The following is a 20,857-nucleotide window of genomic DNA, read 5'->3' on the forward strand; positions in this document are numbered from 1 at the left end:
AAACTGCCATGGGAAGTGGATGAAATCATCTTTCCCCAGAGCAAGTATGGAAATTTGATTAACATTTAAAGCACTTCTCACAACTTAGAAAGTTGTGTGTGGGGAAAACTCATACCCTGAGGGTCTTAATTAGCAAGAAAGGAAAGATTAGGAGGACTTTCCGGCTAGTGATCTGGGGCATCGCAGGCTTCTCCCCCTGTTCTGCGGCAGGGGGTCCCTCCCTCAGGCAAAGTGGGTGCAGGAAGGCTGACCCTGCCCTCCCCTCCTCCCCTGAACTGTCCTGGGCCAGCGGGGGGCCCCTCAGCCCAGAGCCCCGGAGTTCTGATGCCGGATCTGCCAGCCATACCCCAGCTGCCTTCCGTGACATCGCGGGGCCTGGGCTGAGACCATGGGGGTTATCTGTGGTTATCCTTATGTTTCCTTTCCTAGCAACAATGTTAGAGAACCTCACTGCATTTGAGAAAAATTCAGTGATTATGCAAATCTGTAGATAACTCTCCTGCATTAGTAATTCACAGCCTTGGTTTTTTGAAAAACTCAGGTCCCTGGTGGAATCCTGGCTTGAGTCCTGGGGACAGAAAAAAGCTCTGAGGGCAGACAAGCCTGGAGGCATCCGTGGTTTAGTACCCTGTGTTCTGCCACTGATAATCCTTCAGTTTCAACACACGGACCCCAGTTCTGTACAAAGTCAGCACTCAGGAACTTGGAGGGAGTCCTCCTCCCCGGACACGACTTCTCTACCAGAAACTGCTGTTGTTCAATTGCTAAGTTGTGTCCGACTCTTTGCGACCCCATGGACTGCAGCCCGCCAGGCTCACCTGTCTTTTACCATCGCCCACTCATTTCCATTGAGTCGGTGATGCTATCTAATCATCTCATCCTCTAAAATCATTCCCCAGTAAAAAGCTTATTAAAGAAAACCTTGCTTAACGATGAAAGCATGCATTATTGTTTAGATGTCTGAGAGTAAAACTTGATTTGCCCTCTACTGTTTTTATTTTTAAAACTTCTTCACTGAGATATGATTGACATTCCAAAAGCCGTAAGATGTACCGCACACAACTGGTGAGTCTGAAGATGAGGAGACACGTGAAACCAGCACCCCCCGTTTGTCATAAGCACGTCCATCACCCCACAGCTGGAGACGACGGTGCTGTGTGGACGTGAGGCGTGTAAACGGCGCGGCCACCGTGGAGACGGCGTGGGGGCTTCTCAAAGAAACGGAAGCAGAACTACCGTTCGATCCAGTGATCCCACTCCTGGATATTTATCCAAAGGAAACAAACTCTGAGTCTCTAGAACCCTGCGCCCCCTGTCCCTCACCATTCATAGCAGACTGGCCACAGACACGATTACAGTGTCCGCTGATGGGTGGAGGGCGGATAAAGAAAACGGGCCATGTGCGGACAGCAGAAGGGCATTCGGCCCTACAGGGAAGGACACCCTTTCATTTATTTTTAATGGCAGAAAAGCAACAATACTGTAGGTGACTTGCATCTCAACTGTTAGATCCTGAAGCGATCGGGTTGTGATATTTGTTTGCAGCTCTGATGTTCAGACTCAGAAAGTGAATCAGCTTTTACCAGTAAACCTCGAGGCAGGGCACACACTGACTGGGTCAGTTTTGAGAAAGTGGTGCTGGTGAGAATTAGAAAATAAATTGCAAACTGTAGCATTCAGCATTAAATTTCTATTGTGGGCCCTACTAAATCAGGCTGTTTATTTTTATAAAACGTGGAGGACATGAGAGAAAATGTCATTTTGTGTTTCATTATTTGACCATGAAGTTAGGAATTTCTGATGAGAAGGCTCTTCTCCTGTTCTGTGGCTCCTTTGACCACATGAACGGTGGTCTGAGAACCCCCCGCCTCTGCACCCCCACCTCCAGGCCAGCTGGTATCTTCAGCAGGAAAACATGCTCACGTCTCAGTGGTTGCTTGAAAAGAAGGGAACCGTGGCCGGCTGATTAATGAGCTTAGAGTGAGAAGAGCCCACAGCAGAGTCCTTTCCATCTGTGGACATGGTGCTGGAGGCCGGCCCACCGCGCACCCTCCCGACCACTTCCAAATGCTGGGCCTGACGCGTCTTCGCTTGGAGAGCGGCCTCCTCAGCGTCCCTCCCAGCCCCAAGGGCCTGCTTACCGGAGGAGAGACGAAGACGTAGAAGGATGAGCCCTTCAGCGCCAGGAACCTGGGTCTGAAGGTCTGAGATGAGCCGGCACCTCCCAGTCGCTCACTGACCCAGCCCATGTGGACGACCTGCGAAGCAAAACCTTCAGAATGAACCACCAGGCCTCGTCCAGAGCTCAGGGCCGCCGGGTGGAGGGAGCAGATGACATGCCTTCCACCCCCACAGTCCGACCCGGCCACGGCCACCCTCCAATCCGGGCACACAGCACGAATGTGTGACACCCGGGTCCAGACTGCGGCACTGGGCCAGGCTCTGAACATGAGCTTCTGAGTTATCTTAGTTTTGGCCAGTGCTGGATGTCTCAGCTACATCCGAGTTCTGCCTTCCACATATATTTAAAAGCAAGTTATTTAATCACATTCTGTTAGAGATTAGTACTTCTAATCTGTCTCTGAGGTTGCAAAAACAACTAGTATATTTTTCCTTTCTGTAGTAAACATATCACTAAGACACATGGGAGAAATGACTCTCTTTATAGCTCAGCTTTCTAAAAACAATGAATGTAACACAACAATACTAGATTCTCCTAACTTGCTTTGACTATCTAGTGACATGCAATGCGAACTGTCACAAGTCAGAATATTAGTAAAAAAGTTAATGGACACAGTCATGCAGCTTAAGAATTGAGTGCATGGATTTAGCAATAAGCTAAGCCCCTGTGCAAGACCTGGGGTGTCTTCCCTGGGTCTCTTATCCCACTTCCCTCTGCATCTGCCTTAGACCACACGCCCTCTGAGGACAAGGCCCACGGCTTCACCTGTATCTGCTCCACACCCATGACTGGCAAGGAGGGCTTGTCCTTAAAATATCTTGAAAGAAAGCATGACTCTTCACCTATCACTGTATGTGTGCATGCTAAGTTGCCTCCATCGTGTCTGACCCTTTGTGACCCCACGGACCGCAGCACCCCAGGCTTCCCTGTCCTTCACTATCTCCTGAGGTTTGCACAAACTCATGTCCATTGAATTGGTGATGCCATCTAACCATCATATCCTCTGTCACCCTCTTCTCCAACTATTGCAAATCTTTAAGTCACTAGCAAGCTCAAAAATCTGCTTTGATACCGTATTTATCACCAGGAATCTTACCAAGATTCTTTTCAAACTACTAATTTAGTAAAGACTGGTAGGACCAAAAAATAAACACCATTCAGAAGGAAAACCAAGTCACAGAAAGAAAACCGCTTGGTGGGTCTCTAGCAACATGGAGTGAGGGTCCCTAAGACCGCAGACACATTCCTTCTGCTGAGGACTCCTGGCAGACCAGGCTTCAGCTCGGATCTCAAACGGGCAGGGGAGAGGAAGTAATTCATCTACATATAGGTAGGGGACCTACACATACGTGAGGGGCCTACTCATACGTGAGAGGCCTACACATACATAAGGGACCTACACATACGTGAGGGGCCTACACATATGTAATGGACCTACACATATGTAGGGGGCCTACACATATGTGAGGGGCCTACACATACATTAGGGGCCTACACATATGTGAGGGGCCTACACATATGTAAGGGACCTATATATATGTAAGGGACCTACACATACGTGAGGGGCCTACACATACATTAGGGGCCTACATATATGTAAGGGACCTATATATATGTAAGGGATCTACATATATATATAAGGGACCTACCTATATATAAGTAAGCTACATATACATAAGGGACCTACATATACGTAAGTGACCTACATATACATAAGGGACCTACATATACATAAGGGACCTACATATATATAAGGGACCTACACATACATAAGGGACCTACAAATACATAAGGGACCTACATATATATAAGTAATTCTTTTGCCTGTAGGAAGGAAAAACTGTTGGTTTTTCAATCATATATTCAAATGCTGCCAAGTCTCCAACAATCATCTTTCTCTTCATGAAATACTCAGAGATGGCGATGTAGGTCCCACAAGAGGTGGATGATATACTGGAACGTGATACGTGGGAACTTAGCTTAAGATAGAGCTGTAATACACAGACCTGAAAATGTATCAATAGGTAGGCAGACAGCCAGACAGATACGGATGGATGGATGGATAGATGATAGACACATAGATAGATGGATAGGTCCATAGATAGGTGATAGATAAGCATGGATAGATAGATGGATGGAGAGATAGATGATACATGGATAGATCCCTTTCCAGGTGGACCAGGGGTGAGCAGGAAGCTGAATGTGTAAGTTCCAGGCTGACTTGGAGGCGCTGGGACTGTTTCCAGCAGGGCAGCAGCAAGCGCTGTTCTCGGGAGGACAGCGTGTTGGGGACAGTCCCCCTCTGATCCCCCGAGGGGCGCCCTGGCTCTCTGGAGACGCGGCACCCGCTGTGGGAGCGTCGCCGCTCTTCCTCCCCCGTTTGGTTGACACAGTGCGGGGCGCACGTCCAGCAGGAGTTACATACCGAGGAGCAAACTCGGAGCTCGTCTTACAGCAAAGATGGTGATGCACATGCCAGACTGTTAACAACCTGACAGGTCTATAAACGGGATGTGAAGTTAATGCAATTCCATATGTAATTTAATTCTGCCTGGATTAATTAGCAGAGAAATAAGTGATCGCTTAGCTGTTACTGGGAACATTGGCCGCTCTATGACTCTTCTTTAGGTATATGCAGTGCATAAATAATTTTAAGAAAAGCTAACTTTATCTTTTGCATTATGAACTTTCTAATGATTTATTACATATTCCAAGAAATGAAAATATAATTTTATGAACACCTACCTGATTGTATTAAATTAAGGGAATATAACTATTAAAATAAAGGAGCATATTTTTCTTTATCTTTTCTGATTTCATTTTTATTGAAAATTCCTTTTTCTTTGTTTTTTTCACTTGACTGAATCAAAGTAACTAGTTAAGCACCCATCAGGTAATAATTATACAACTAGTCTCTTCCTTTCCACAGAAGAAGCTCGAATATCTTAAGTTATTTAAGCCTCTTTTGGTTTTTCTGATTAAGGTATCCACTTTAAGTGAGGTTTTTCAGAAGAAATTTATTTTGTAAAATATATCCTTGCTATTTTGGCAGGGTGACCATATGTCCTGGATTTCCTGGGACAATTCTAAATTTACTGCTGTCATCTTACTATTACTTTTAGGTCTGATGACAAATCAGTCCTTTCATTAGCCAAACATAAAAGTCTAAAAATCTATATCCTATGCCTTTCTTACTATCCTTCCAGGTCTGTCTTCTTTTGTTTTCATGTGTCAATTTCAGTGGTTGTCAAATGCCTTTATTTCTTCATGCTTATTCAAATGTTATTTTTATTACCTTCCAAAATCAATAATTAGTTGCTAAAAATGAGGAAAAAATCTTTCCTTTTTAAAATAGGGTCCAACATCATAAATCTAAACTCCTACCATGCATACAAAATGTTTAGCTTTTGGAGAAATGTGAAACAGTCCTCTACTAGAAACTGGGCCTATCAGGGCAGGGCTTAGCTCTCTCACAGCCCCGCACAGCGAGGCTCATCTCTAGCACTTCTTTCTAGATAATCGAATCCACCCCTTGAGTAAACTCAAAGTTATATGAAATATTAAAGTTAAAAAAAAGTTAGATCACCCATTACCACTGTCTTGTTTCGTAGATTAAGAAACCAGGGCTCAGCTGTTAATTTGCTCCAACTACACCACTGGAGAAGGGGTTAGTGGGATCAGAATCCAGGTTTTATTCACATAAGGCCACCAAGACTGATATCACACAAACGTGACTTAATACGTGATACCATTTCACTAAGATGAAACCATTGCAAAATCATTCCACCGCTCAGCGGGCCTTTGAAATCTAACTCATTTCATGTCCTTGTGCTGGGAGTTCTGCTCCTCAGATGGTTTTAACTTTCCTTGAACTAGTTCACGGTTCTCTCGTGTGATTCACTGAGAAAGAAGAGTTAATTTCTAAGTAAAACAAAACATGTTTTGATTTCCAGACGGGTGCTCTTTTCAACCTGCCGGGCAATCAAGTACAGTCACGAGAACGCAGTGTCCTCCAAATACGTCAGGTTCAAGTCCTGCGGAAGCGCCGTGTTCTCAGCGTAATGGGCACTCACGTGTGCGCATTTCCAGACCGCCGGCCATGCGTGATGTGTCTGGAAAGTCCTGGAGAGGCTGACGTCCCTGTGACAGGACGGAGCCGCTGAAGGGAGGGGCTCCTGGAGGGCACGCTCTCTGCGGTCCTAAAACCACGTGGGCCCCACGGGGTTTCTGGACACAAAAGCCCTTCCGTGTCCCCCGTTTCTTGCTTGTGGGGAATAGGCTTCATTCAGCCTCGGGGACCTTCCCTGGGTTCCAAAAGGCAGATCTCAGCAGCTGTTAATCAGGGACGGGTTGGGGTGCGGAGACTAGGGAGGGGCGGTGCAGAAACTGCTGTGCATCCTTGGGGCAGGGTCCTGCCTCGCCCTTAGGGGACACACACAACAGTGTGTGAGCTCTTCTGCAGCATGAAAACCCCACCAGATGAAGCCCTCTTCATTCCAGAGAGGTCACCGTTCGATAGGAACCACTGAAGCCCAGCACAAGACCACCTGATGCCAGCTGGTCCCTGGACAGAAGGAACGCGGCCCCGCACGCGCTGGGGCGCGGATCAGCGCTCCCACCTGGGCGAGAAGATGCCCCGCGGCCTGCCCCCCGCCCCCGGGGGTCACACCGTTCTGAGAACACTAGCCCGCTGTGGCCCCTTTGCTGCGCAAAGCAATAAAGCTGTTCTTTCCTACTTCACCCAAAAGTCTGTCTCCGAGATTTAACTCAGTGTTGGGATCCAGAGGCTGGTTTCAGCCTCAAGAAGACAGACTTTTAAGTGTGAACTATGGGGAGGTGCCTCCTGGGGGAAAAGTCCAAAAGAAACGTCTTGGAAACACAGTGTACAGCAGGAAAACTCCGTTCTGTTGTGACAATATGAAATGAGTCTGTATTACCTTAGAGATTTATGGGACTATTGCTCATTAAACAGCTGACCACTCTCATTTAGCTCCGTAAACAGAGCTTTTGTTGCTGCCTAGTCACTAAGCCATACCCGACTCTTTGTGATCCCATGGACTGTGTAGCCCGCCAGGCTCCTCTGTCCATGGGATTCTCCAGGCAAGAACACTGGAGTGAGTTGCCATTTCCTCCTCCAGGGGCTCTTCCTGACCCAGGGATTGAACCCACATCTCCTGCATCGGCAGGAGGGTTCCTTACCACTGAGCCACCTGGGAAGCCGGTAAACAAAACTAGTTCTTCATAAATTTAGAAACAACATTACAAGAAATAAAAGAAAAACTTTTCTTTGTGTCTCTTTCCTAATTTAAAAATGTTTCCTAGAGGGGTCTAATTTAAAAATATGTCCAAATTTCTTATTTTTCAGTAAATATTTGATTGGCAGGTATTTACTCTCCTGAATGCCTTTCATTCTTAATTCAAATTTTATCACTCAGCACTTTTTAAAGAGTATTTCTAAGCACTATTTAAAGCAAACTGAACACATTCCTTTTGTTTTCTTGACTTGAGGCTACAATGAAGACTCCCTCAAACCTGAGAGATCTATTGAAAGCTCCTGCACCATCCATTTAAAAAGTTCCCACTTACAGCTTAAACTATGACTTTATCAAAAAGGAAAGAGAAAAAGAATGTAGTGACTTCGAAGTTTATTTATCTGATATGCATCTAAGTACTTACAGGCCTAGTAAGTGAGCTGTCCTTGAGTCAGAAAACCAGGTATATTATAAGCTGGACTTTGCTCTTGGAGGGCTTCTCCCGTGGCTCAGTTGGTAAAGAATCTGCCTGCAATGCAGGAGACCCTGGTTCGATTCCTGGGTAGGGAAAAAATCTGCTGGTGGAGGGATAGTCTACTCACTCCAGGATTCTTGGGCTTCCCTTGTGGCTTAGCTGGTAATCTGCCCGCAATGTGGGAAACCTGGGTTCAATCCCTGGGTTGGGAAGATCCCCTGGAGAAGGGAAAGGCTATCTACTCCAGTACTCTGGCCTGGAGAATTCCATGGGCTGTATAGTCCATGGGGTTGCAAAGAGTCGGACACGACTGACTGACTTTCACTTCACTTCACTTTGCTCTTGGAAGGAATGGGCTGAGGGCTCCTGAAGAGGCGGGGCTGCAGCCACCCTGGTCCAGGTTCCTCCAGGCGAACAAAGGCCTGCGTGCTGCGGCAGGACGACGCTCTCCTCCCACCCACCTGCAGCAGCACCTCCCCTGACAAAGGCCTCCCGGAGCGAAACTTGCCAATGAAGAAGTTAGTCAAGAAAATTACACGATGCTGACGACTCCGAATTATACAGGTTGGTCTCAGTCATCAAACCTCTTGAAGCCTCCACAATCATATCTGGGTTATCACTGGATCATGATTCCTTCATAAAATGTAAGTGCCCCTAGATCACGGGTAACCTGACCACCCTCAGGTAGGACGATTCCTGCTACACAATCTCCAGGATAAACAAGCAGTTTTACGGAGTTAACCCTGAAGGTGAGGACTGCGACTTCATCACACGTGTGCTAATGCTTTTCTGTCAAAATTTCCAAATCAGATTTCAAAAACAGAAAGAGGCAACTTTTGAAGACATTGTGTGATCAACATGAAAACCACAAATCCTACCTGGTCACAAGGAGAACAGCATTTATTTGCCATTTTCACCTGGAGAGAGAGGGAAGCAAGGAGTCAGTATAATTTTATTAATGGCATAATTATTCAACCTGCCTAATTGGCAACTGAAATTAATTAGCTGCATGAAGTGTCCCCAGAAGTAAGTTTCTTTTATAATGCTTTTCTTTCCTGAAAACCAAACCAGAGCACAGAGGAACGTGTGGCAGCGATTCCCATGATGGAACACCCTGGACGAGCACGCTGACACCGCTGTTTCTCAATTATGGGCGCTTCATGTAAGAGAAGCTATGAGGCTGCAGAAGCTTACATTTCAACATCTGAAAAACTGAGGGAAAAGACTTCTGCACACACCATCTCAGGTGACTATAGTTTCACATTTCACACTTCCTCCTTCCCCGATTCTCCCAGCAATCCTGCAAAATCCAACCAGCGAGGACATGAAAGTCCAGAATAATAGAACGGTCAAGATTGCTGCGGGAATGGCGCTCTGCATCCACAGTTCTGGCTCTCGGGTGTTCAGGTTTCCTTCCCTCTGCCCCGCGCAGCAGCCCCATGTGAGAGATTCATATGCAGCCAGGTGCTTCTGCAAATACCAAGCTGCCACCACCCGGGTTTCTCTTTGCCTTTAATCCACCCTGATACCCTTGAAATCAAATGTCGAGTTGGAAAACTGAGGTCTTAGAGAGGGTCTGGTGGGTTTCCCAGGTGGCCCTAGTGGTTAAGAATCCACCTGCCAATGCAGGAGACTTAAGAGATGCAGGCTTGATCCCTAGGTCAGGAAGATCCCCTGGAAGAGGGAATGGCAACCCACTCCAGTATTCTTGCCTGGAGAATCCCACGGACAGAGGAGCCTGGCAGGCTACGGCCCACAGCATTGCAGAGTCAGACACAGCTGAAGCAACTTAGCACACACGTGGTACCTCCTGTGTAGAGGAGAGCCCCTGAGCTCTTTGGAATAGAAATCTCACGCATTTCTGCTTCCCTGGTATTTCAAAGTGCTGGGGCAACCACCGTTGGGCAGCTTCCGGAAACAAGTCAGGAGTGAGAGAAACGGCCGCAGCGGGGGCCGCGGGGCCCTCCCCTCACACCGCGGGCGTCCGAACACCCAGGCCCCGCCTGCCCCCAGCTGGCCTGGACCAGAGGGTGCGAATGTGGGCAGTGGGGCAAGTCACCTGGTGGGGACTGAGGACCACGAGACCCGCCCACGGCCACCTTCGGCCAAGGGCTGGTCTTCCGTGAGCCCCCGCGGCCGTGGCCACGATGTTACTGCCCAGATACGGGGTGCTCCAGGGGACTTCGGACTTGATTCACATGCTGCTTCCACCCCATGTGCTTTTAGTACACATTTATTTATTTCAGTATTGACCTTGATCATTACACAGACCATTCAAGGAGACAGAGCACCTGTTCTCTCCTGGGGACCTGCTGTGAGCCGCTGAGAATATCTGGTGGCCGTGCCTCTTTCTAAGCTTCCTCCATGTTTTGGAGAATTACATCTCTAACCGAGTTGGGTTCCCCAAATACATGTCACATTACATCAGTGCATTTGGACAGAGAACATATAAAAGTGTGTGCTCACAGAGACTGCCATGTCGGTACGTGGAAAGGAAGAACAAGAGACAAGGCCAAGGTGAAGAGTCCTGGGGCTTGACTCAGCCTCTCCTCTCAGGCCGGGAAACTTTCAGGTGATTTAACCTTTAACTTTTTTAGTTAGAGATTAGATTTGTTGAGAAGAGAGTACAGTGTGTTTCTCTTTCTGATTTACTTCCCTCTGTACCACAGGCTCGAGGTTCAACCACGTCACTCGGACTGACTCAAATGTGCTCTTTTTTACAGCTGAGTAATATTCCACTGTGTGTATGCACCACAACTTCTTTATCCATTCATTTCTCGATGGACATCTAGGTTGCTTCCACGTCCTAGCTACTGTGAATAATGCTCTTGACAACCTAGGGGGTGGGGTGGGGTGAGAGGTGGGAGGGAAGTTCAAGAGGGAGGAGACACATGGACGCCTGTGGCTGGTTCATGTTGATGTATGGCAGAAGCCAGCACAATACTGTAAAGTAATTATCCTCCAAATAAAAGCTTTCTTTAAAAGTAGGTTCTTCTGTTTAATGTATGACCAACTGTCTTAGGGTTAATCTTAAATAACAAAGAGTCGTGACTATTTCCACGGACCGAAAAGCAAACACAGGGACTGGGGACCATCTCCACACTCACGTTTTGCAGCATCAGATCGCTGATGTTGGCCGACACCGCCCTCAGCCAGTCGGCACGCTCCTGGGCCGTGTGAAACTGGAGGGGCCCCGAGCTCACCCCATCCAGGGCCTGCACCTGGATCGCGCCGGACCTGAAGGAGGAAGAGAAGAGAGGCTGGGAGGAAGCCCTGGGCCCAGCGCCTCCGGATTGGGAGGGGGTGGTGCTGCCGCCAGCCCCATCAGCCCTGCTCAGCAACACCAGGCTGCCACCACGGGAGGCACAGCTCAGCCGTGGGCTTAAACTCACCTGTCTCAGCATCCTAGGCAGATATACTGAAATTAAGTTAAAAACCCTAGAATCCCCATTTACTCCTGACGATGGAGGCTCTCCAAACGTCACTGGGTCGATTTGGCTTATAGTTCTGTTGGAGCCCAGTTTGCTTTTGAGGTTCCACCTGGCCTTTCCACCCACTGTTAAAACTGGGGTACTGAGGTGTCCCACTGCTATTGTTGAATTGTCTATTTCTCCTTCAGTATGTTAGTTCTAGCTTCATGTATTTTGCTGTTCTGTTTAGGTGCACATATAGTTATAATTGTTATATCTTCCTGATGATTTAAAGATTTATCTTTAAAAAATACCCCTCTTTATTTCTAATAACAATTTTCGTTTAAAATTCTATTTCATATGGCACCACTATAACCACTCCCTCTTTCTTGTGTTTACTGTTTATGACAGCTTTCTCATCTTTCCTTTATCTATTTGTCTCTAAAATGTGTCTCTTGAAGATAGATCTTGTTTTTTCTATTTAGTCTGAAAAATTTACCTTTTAATCGGGTTATTTAATCATTCAAATATAATTTTATTATTGGTATAGTAGACCTGTCTGCCATTTTCCTTTTCATTTTCTATGTGTCTCATGTCGTTTTTGTTCCTCTGTTCCTGCTTTTTTTACATTAGGGAGTATCTTCTAATTAAGCATTTACATTTCTTTAGTAATTTTAAATATACATGTGTATACCTCATGCAAAGAGTTGACTCATTGGAAAAGACCTTGATGTTGGGAGGGACTGGGGGCAGGAGGAGAAGGGGACGACAGAGGATGAGATGGCTGGATGGCATCACTGACTCAATGGACATGAGTTTGAGTAAACTCCGGGAGTTGGTGATGGACGGGGAGGCCTGGCGTGCTGCGGTTCATGGGGTCGCAAAGAGTCGGACACGACTGAGCAACTGAACTGAGCTGAACTGATACATACAGATGAAGGGCAAACTAAACACAGTGAAAGCAGGAGGAAGAAACTAATGAAGACTGGAGCTGGAATTAATGAAGCAGAGCAGAGAAAATCAGTGTGACCGAAATCTGGTTCTTTAAGAAGAATAGCAAAACTGATAAACTTTTAGCTATATGGCCCAAGGAAAAAAGAAAGAAGACTCAAAATACTAAAATACGAAGTGAAAGTGTAACAATTACCATCAGTATTACGGAAACAAAAAGGATTATAAAGAAATTATATGAACAACTATTTGTCACTAAATGAGATAAATTAGATGAAATGGGCAAATCCTTGAAAGATACAACTACTTAAGCTGATTTAGGAAGAAATCTGAAAAGATAATAATACTAATGTAGAGACTCAATTTTTAACCCCAAACTAACCAAATAGAAAAGCTGAGGCCCAGATGGCTTCATCACTGAGGTCTACAAAATATTCAGAGAAGAATTAATAACAATTATTCACACTTTCCCCCAAATAGAACAGAACATTTTCCAACTTAGTTACCTTGATACCAAAACAAGTCATCACAAGAAAACTACAGACCAATATCTGTTTTGAATACAGATGAAAAAAGTCTCCATGAAATACTAGTAAACTCAAAATAGGAACATCTATTAAGAATTATATACCATAATCAATGGGATTTACCCCAGGAATTCAAGGTTGGTTTGACACTTGGAACTTAATGTCATACATCATAGCAACAGAATTTTTAAAAATCACACAATCATCTCAACAGGTGAAGGAAAAGCACTCAGCAAAACCCAAAACCCTCTCATGCCAGAAAACACTCAACACCGGGGTTGTTCCCAGTTTGCAAAAGGGCTCCAGCAAACACCTGGGCACCCGGTGTAGACAGCCGGCTCTCCAAGGAAAAGGGGTGAGTTCTGAATTCCAGCATCTCCATGCTTCAGCTCCGTGGGACAAGCAGACACCTAAGCTCTGGGAGTCCTGTCCACATGATGGGCTTCAGATGCCAACTGCACTAGAAATGGAAATCCTGGGAGAAGCACACGGGGTAATGAATATAATTCCAGTAAACCCGCAGGTCCTACGCAAACACTGCTGCTTGATGAGGTCGTCTGCCAAGGAAGCAGTTAAAACTACAAGAGCAGAAACAGTGAAAATGTTGGCATCAATGCAGACGACAGATGCCAACACACCAACAAAGTACGACAAGAAAATCCACGATTTGGCTTATTGTTATAAAAGTCATGCTAATTAGAGTCCGTCATACAAATCGTGCACATGCGTGCTTGGATAATGGATGGAGAAGTCTCCCGATCAACTCTGAGGTTTTATCTTCTCAACGTTCCACTCGTGAGGCGTTCACACTCCCCTGCAAGTCCCTCCCCCTCCGCCGTCCGCAGGTGGAACGTGCCTCACGGTTCTATGTTCACAGCATCTGCTCAGGATTCTCAGTATTTTAATTGCATGGTCAAGGTCATGGTCAGAACTAGAAATGGCGGAGTACCCGCTGCTCAGGACTCAGCTGCTCCGTGAGGTCACACATCAGCTTTTAAAGATCAGCAGTAAAACCTACACCCAGAGAAGGCGGCACGTTTGGTGCCTGAGTTCCCAGGGAGAAGGCAAGTCCAGACAAGGGGAGGATGGACCGTGACCGTGCTTTTGGAAACGTCTACCCCTTCCAGGATTTCCTCATGCTTGGAGAGAAAGCCTGATTTTCAAAGAGAAATCTAGGAAGACAGTACCATACTGTAGGGATTAAACAGTTCAGTTTCTGGCTAAGAAAAGAAATCTCTTCCAGTAAGGTTAAACGTTCACGCAGCTGAGCTTATCAGGAGAGTGAGAAACTCCAAGTGCGATGTTGTATCAGCGCTGCGCTTGGAGGAGGAGAGGTCTGGGCCTTCTCCTCCCCTTCACACCGGCTCCCCGCTTCTCCACAGACTCCGCCAGCACTGGCTCTCCCGGGGGCACTCCCGTGTCCTGCTGCAGCTCCCCGGCGCAGAAGCCAGCCCCCCCGACCGCGGACCCTCCCTGCGTCCCTGCTGAGAAGCTCTGCACCAGCGCCTCCGCTAGGTCGGCTGCCGTGACCACACGATTTCATGGCCCTGGACCCCTGTCTGTGACCCACAGCAGCAACCCCCCTCCGACACCCCCTTCAGCTGTGCCGGGGAACTCCAGCGGCACCCAATTGATTGGCTGTCAAAGCTGTGACATCGGAGAAAAAGAACTCAGAGTTACAAATCGTTTTTGTAATACACTGTGCTTTTGTTAAAGAAAGAATACACTCGCTATTCCAAAAGACCCACAGAACAGCTGACCCACGAGTCACGGCCCACGGCCACCCAGGCCCCCAGCCCCGGCCAGTCCCATCCCGTTATACCCAGACAGCGTCCAGGGGGAGTGGCCGACCGCAGTGTCTCTGCTCTGATGAACTTGAAGCCCTCGGGCTCTGGAAGCAGGGGGTGGTATCTGTTTACTCACATCAAGAGTTATGAATATTCACTAGACAAAATGAGAGGGAAAAAATGTGTATACTCCTCAGAATTTGAAAAACATCTCCAAACTGTCATTCACACATCACACTTCAAGCCTGCCTCTGTGGTGTGGGTGGTATTTTTTCACGGAAGCCAGAGAGATATTTTCTTTCTACTTTTCCCACCATGCAGCAGCATCTCCAAGGACGCACATGAACTATTAACAAAGACCCAGTTTAAATGCAGGCGCCCTTCTCCCTGCGTCAGTGTGTTTATTAAAAAGCCACTATTACTGGAAAATTCCGGCACCACCCAAGTTCGCCAAATTCAGAAAAAAAAAATAAGTTTCCCCTTTGTGCTACCCCAAAGGCCAACTTGTCCCCCCATCACCCTTGTCCTGAGGCCAGGCCTGAGTCCTCCGAGCTCCGGCCCGTCAGGGAGCAGGGGGCTGACCCCGGATGGTGGGGCCCTGCCCAGGATCCCGCCGAGGGGAAGGGAGGAGAACCACCTCATAGAGGTCTCTCTCTGCTCTGACCTCACGCCCTGCATTTCCTGATGGACAGGAAGCTTCCAGAGAGCACGGACTCCCGGGTTTGCTTATCCTTCCCACCTCCCCACCCTGCCCCCGCAGCGAGCCAGCGCTGCATGGAGCAGGGGTGCAAGAGTACTTGTGAATTAACGCTGGAGAACATGCATCTTGATGTGCAAGCCTCCCCACTCCTCACGGCCCACGGACGCAGAACCTCTGTCCCCCAAGCCAGGGTGCAGCCTGTGAACACAGGCGCCTGAAGGGCTGCCCTCGGGTGCGGGGCGGGGGTGCGGTGGGCTGAGGCAGAGCCCTGTGCCCGGCGCACTTGGGGTGTAACTATAGGCCCAGAACTGCAGCCAGCACACAGGGATGGCAGCAAGCAGGCCGGACAACCAGCGCTGTGCTTGCGAACGTGCCTGCAGAACCTGTCTCATCATCTTCCTTATGCTCCTAAACTCTTCCTAAATTAATCACACCTTTGAAAATTCCACTTTGCATAGTGATTGAAATTACTTTGAACAAAATTCAAAATACTATAAATCAAGAACAGAAATAATTCAGTATGATAAAGTAGTTCAGCTCAGTTCAGTCGCTCAGTCATGTCCGACTCTTTGTGACCCCATGAACTGCAGCACACCAGGCCTCCCTGTCCATCACCAACTCCTGGAATCCACCCAAACTCATGTCCATTGAGTCGGTGATGCCATCCAACCATCTCATCCTCTGTCGTCCCCTTCTCCTCCGGCCCTCAGTCTTTCCCAGCATCTCTTCAGCTCCCGCGGGCTCTCTTCCCCAGGGACCCTCTGCAGGATGTACAAAGCTGGCTGACGACCCCTGTGGCCCATCACGACCTTGCCCCGAGGCCAGCCTTGCCCATAACTCTGTGGACACGGCTGCCAGCAGCTCTCAGGACAGCGCAGGCAGTCTGGACGGTTGGGGAGCATTCACAGAGGACATCATCCCCTCTACAAACACGCACACCCTAACTCCTCTCCCTGCAGCGGGAATTTCAGAACAAACTAAAGACGTGGTGAGTTGAGAACGACAGCAGCCTTGGTACCAAAGGTGCAGGCTGGCTGGCTGCTCGCTGCTCAAAAGCCAAGAAAGAGACGAGGTTGGTGGGAATGAGAGCTTGCTTTATTTTGGACGCTGGCAACCCGGGGAGAGGGTGGACGCCTATCCAAAGGCTCACCATCCCCACCCCTTCTCCCCGGCAGTCCATGGGCGAGATATTTTATAGACAGAGAGAGGGGGCTTCAGGCAGAAACAGTGCAGTCAGCTCTGACGGTCGTCTTGAAATTGGTCATCGGTGGTCTGACCAGTGTCACCTTGACTTTTGAGGTACAGTCAGTCTTCAATTCCAGGGTTGGTGTGTTCCCGTTTCCCTGATGCCAGTTCTCAGAATCATGGCTCCTTATGACTTGGCTACAGTCCAGTCATCACATAGTTAATGCCTCCACCTGGCGGGGTTCAGTATCTACAAGACAGCTCACAGGACATGGCTCAGAATATTATCTACAGCCCTTGGGGAGGAACTGAAGCTCCTTGACTTTGCTTAATGGCTACTAATATTTGGTCTCCTTTGACTGTTTTCCTTTGTTTCTGCATTTTCTCACTTCTCTGATTAAACTTATTCTTTGACTAAAGTTTCTCTGAAGCTGAAACTCCAATACTTTGGCCACCTGATGAGAAGAACTGACTCATCTGAAAAGACCCTGATTGCTGGGAAAGACTGAAGGCAGGAGGAGAAGGGGACGACAAAGGATGAGATGGTTGGATGGCATCACCGACTCAATAGACATGAATCTGAGTCAACTCCAGGAGTTGGTGATGGACAGGGAGGCCTGGCGTGCTGCAGTCCATGGGGTCGCAAAGAATTGGACACAACTGAGCGACTGAACTGAACTGAAAGTTTCTCTACAGACAGAAGGCAGGCTGAGGACAGGTCGCAGCGAGGACCACAGGGTCCTGCTCTGTTTCAGCCTGACAGCCAACAGCTCCCAGCCAGGCTGTGGGGTTCTTCTGATGAATATAAACAGTTCCAAGGCCATTCACAGCAGACAAGGCCTCTCCCTGAAGTCTATGAATAAGAGATAAAGGGCTTGAATTCTGCCTGAGCAGAAAGAAACCCCAAGGCTGTTCGGTCACAAATCTCCCCTGCGTCCCAGCCCTGCTGGCCTCCCTGTGACGGTGCGTCCCCAGGACAGGCCTGCCCCGCCCCTACAGCCCCCAGCCTGCACCCTCCTGGATCAAGGCAAGCTCAGCCACGGCCACAGGGGCCCACTCTCCAAGCCCCAGTGCAGAGCGGGCCCTGACCTGGCCCTGCTATGACCCCCAATAGGACCCCACCCTGCAGAAGGCCCTCTTTCTGGGGAGACGCCTACAGCCCCCGGGACGCTGTTTCCCCACCAAGGGAGCTGTGCTTTCAGGATTTCCCAAGTAAACAGGGGGGAGCTTGGCACGAGCGTGTAAACATGAAGCCATCCTTAGCAAAACAAACCAGGCCTCAGCGGGCTCCTTCTGACTCCCAGCATCGCTGTTCACAGTACGTCATCTGCAGTTTGTCCCAGTGCGGCTGCCGTAAAGCCCCTGGGTCCCATCCACGCTCCTTCCTCTGAAACAATGACACCCCCAACTCAGCCAAGCGGGGTCTTATTGTCAGTGACAAGCTGTCAGATCTCTGTTACTTTCACAAACACGGACGATGGGGGACAAACAAAACCAATACTGCTTAGTTCCCTCCCTCCATCCTCCCTTAGAAAGAGGAACAAAGGAAGGGACTCCCTGCACTTCTCGAGGCCACTGTGAAGCCGGAGACCTGGGCAGGGCTCATCTGGGCAGAACCATAGGACCAGCGCCTCGGGCACTGAATCCCCCAGAGCCACAGGCACGCAGACGCTGTGGGAATCAATCAGACTGTCTCCCTGCCCCTATCCAGGCACTCCTCACCCCACAAGCCGCTAACGAACCCACAGCTGTCAGTACCCTCCGGAAGGAGTTTAAAAGCTCCGATGAACTGCGTGCTGTTTCACGTTTTCTCCATAAAACGACCTTAGAAAGCAGAGGAGCACTCCCGTGTCTCCTGCCCACTCGGCCGTCAGGCGGGGCTCGCGAGGCCCCAAGAGCCCCACGGACGAAGTGGGATAAGAGCTGGTTCCCTCCAAACCCGCTCTTTCCTCCACATCACCTACCCCCTGGAGGTAAAGCCACTGACCCAAGTCCAGAGGCCCAGGCTTCAGAGCATCTAAAGTCCCCTGCCCGTGGATGGACCCATTACGGACGTCTCTAAAGCACACATTACCCTTGTTCTTAAGGACGGTCCCTCCCCTCAGCTTCTGAAATACAGACACTAAGTGGGCGCCTTGTCAGCCCAGGTCTGGGCACCTAAACTGGACTTGTCATGGGGACCCTGTGAGCTCACACGCAATTGCAGAGCGAGGCCAAGAGCATCTTCAATGGGCCGATTCCTGAACCGAGGCTCCAGGCCTGGCCACGCGGGGCCCTTGGCGGGGCTCCCAGCCTCCGAGCCCGCAGCCGCGCCTGGGGCTCTGCGGACACGGAGCTCTGTGTTGCTTCCGGGGCTCTGCGAGCAGGCAGTAAGTCTCTACACGCAAGCCTTCAGGATGCAAACCTCAGAGCCGTGGCCATGCACCCTGCCAGCGCCGGCGGGGGCGGACCTGCAGCTCGCCCCCCGTCTCCTGTTGCTGCGGGTCCTTCAGCTCTACTGTCCCCGCATCACCCTTCTCACCCCGTTCACCAGATTCAGTCCCGTGTGCCAGCCGACGTCCCGTACTGCAGTACTTCTCCAGGTACTGAACCGCGAGATCAAAAACGCTCTCTTCATTTTTGTGTGTTTGTTATGTATCATTTGTGTGAACAGTGTTATAAACACTTCACAGCACAGCACGATCTGGACGACTGTGTTAGTTGGGTACTTAAGCATAGTTTGTTGGACTTAACGTGAACAAATTAGACTTAAGAACTTGCTCTTGAACTGGAACTTGTTTGTACGGAGGGGACTTACTGTAGTTAAGATCTGAAGTCAGCTGTCCTTAAATTAGGACAATTATCCAGCTGGCCCAATGTTGTCTCAAGTCCTTCCCATGAGGCCTGGAGGTCAGAGACAGGAAGTCAGGAGCCCAGGACAAGAGGTCACCTGCTGCTGCCTGACAGAGGGTGGAATGCATATGGAGATGGGGACCCAGCCCCCAAACCTGAGGAACTGAATGCCGCCCTCAGCCCCAGAGAACCTGGTTTCAGGCGAGAGCGCAGCCCAGCCCCACCCCAGGCCAGCCTGCAGAGACCCCAGCACACGCATCAGCTGGCCCGTGGAGACTGTGAGATGATAAATGTGCACTTTTGAAGCTAAATTTGCACGGACTGTAGCAACGGAAAACGGATAAGAGCCTGCTTAGAAGTCTCTTGCCTTCTTCACGGCCGTCGGGCCCACTAGGAAGCACGCTTTTCTACACGTGGAGCCAAAAGCACGAGCTGCTGCCCAGTGACCTGCGAGGCCACGTGGCCACGTCCCAGCATCTGCAGACGTGGTCTGGGAGCGCCGGGGGCAGCCCTGCCTACAGAGTGTCAGCCAACCTCCTGCCTGAACGTGGTGCTGCCTCTACGCCTGGTTTCCTTTTGATCCAGACGTTCTCCCCCAGATTCTTACGGAAGCATCTTTTTCTGTCTTGTGCATTCAATGATTTAAACTTCATTAATGGTGACACGACGCTTAAGCAAAAGCCTAGCTCCCACTGTGCCTGAGAACATCCGACTCTAATCTCCTGACAGCGAGCAGGTGCCAGAGGCCCTCTGGCCAGAGACACCCCTGCAGGCCCCAGGGGCAAAGTCATATTTGTTAAAACTGACTTCTATCATTTCAAAACAAATTTCAAATGTTAGCTTTAAATATGCATCTGCTTTTTATAGAATCTTTGGGAAAAAATTTCAGAAAACCAAGGAACCTCAACCATTATTGGCCAAATAACTTTCAAAAGATGAGATCGTTGGATGGCATCACTGACTCAATGGACATGAGTTTGGGTGGATTCTAGGAGATGGTGATGGACAGGGAGGCCTGGCGTGCTGCGGTCCATGGGGTTGCAGAGTCGGACACGACTGAGTGACTGAGCTGAACTTTCAGAGAAGGCAAACATGCAGGAGGTGGTGATACATTTTGGTCCCACAACTGGACAATAACAGGAAGCCCAGGGCGCTGACCTCTGACCTGCTTATCCCACTTACGTTTATCCACTCAGAGGATCTCCTCAAAGTCCTTCCCAGGCTGTAGTTGAGAGCCTTTGACTTTAAAAAGCATCTGGTTTGGGTTTGCAGCTTCTAAACTGCTCCTTGCAGGTCTCGCAGCCAGGGTCCCCAGGAGCCACAGAACTAACTCAGGCTGCTTCAGGCAACATGCCTGTCCTTTCCTCCCCTTCAAGGTGGGGCCAGAGGGTTACAGGGCAGGGGGACCAGCATCCGCTCAGCCTCCAGACGTCACCTTAATACTGCTGTGTGTCTGACAAACACACTATAAAAGGCAGAATTTTAGTCATTTTACTTTGTGTACCTTCCTGCCCATATTAAAGTCATAAAAGAGTCAGCAGAGCTGGTAAGATGTC

The 20,857-nt window shown here is 49.0% G+C and overlaps 1 protein-coding gene across 4 annotated transcripts in view; it reads right to left on the reverse strand.

Annotated features, from left to right (window-relative positions):
* Positions 1 to 20,857, reverse strand: part of SNTG2 (syntrophin gamma 2) — a 113,358-nt gene that overhangs the window by 19,003 nt on the left and 73,498 nt on the right. For all 4 annotated transcript variants that reach the window (XM_043453827.1, XM_043453826.1, XM_043453825.1 and 1 more), the window contains 3 exons: positions 11,017 to 11,146; positions 8,788 to 8,826; positions 2,142 to 2,258 (listed from right to left, as the gene is read on the reverse strand). In XM_043453827.1, coding sequence (XP_043309762.1) covers positions 2,142 to 2,258; positions 8,788 to 8,826; positions 11,017 to 11,146 — 286 coding nt within the window. The remainder of the gene's footprint in view (positions 1 to 2,141; positions 2,259 to 8,787; positions 8,827 to 11,016; positions 11,147 to 20,857) is intronic.

The sequence above is a fragment of the Cervus canadensis genome, chromosome 30 (assembly GCF_019320065.1).
Source record: "Cervus canadensis isolate Bull #8, Minnesota chromosome 30, ASM1932006v1, whole genome shotgun sequence".
In the NCBI taxonomy this organism is placed as follows: Eukaryota; Metazoa; Chordata; class Mammalia; order Artiodactyla; family Cervidae; genus Cervus; species Cervus canadensis.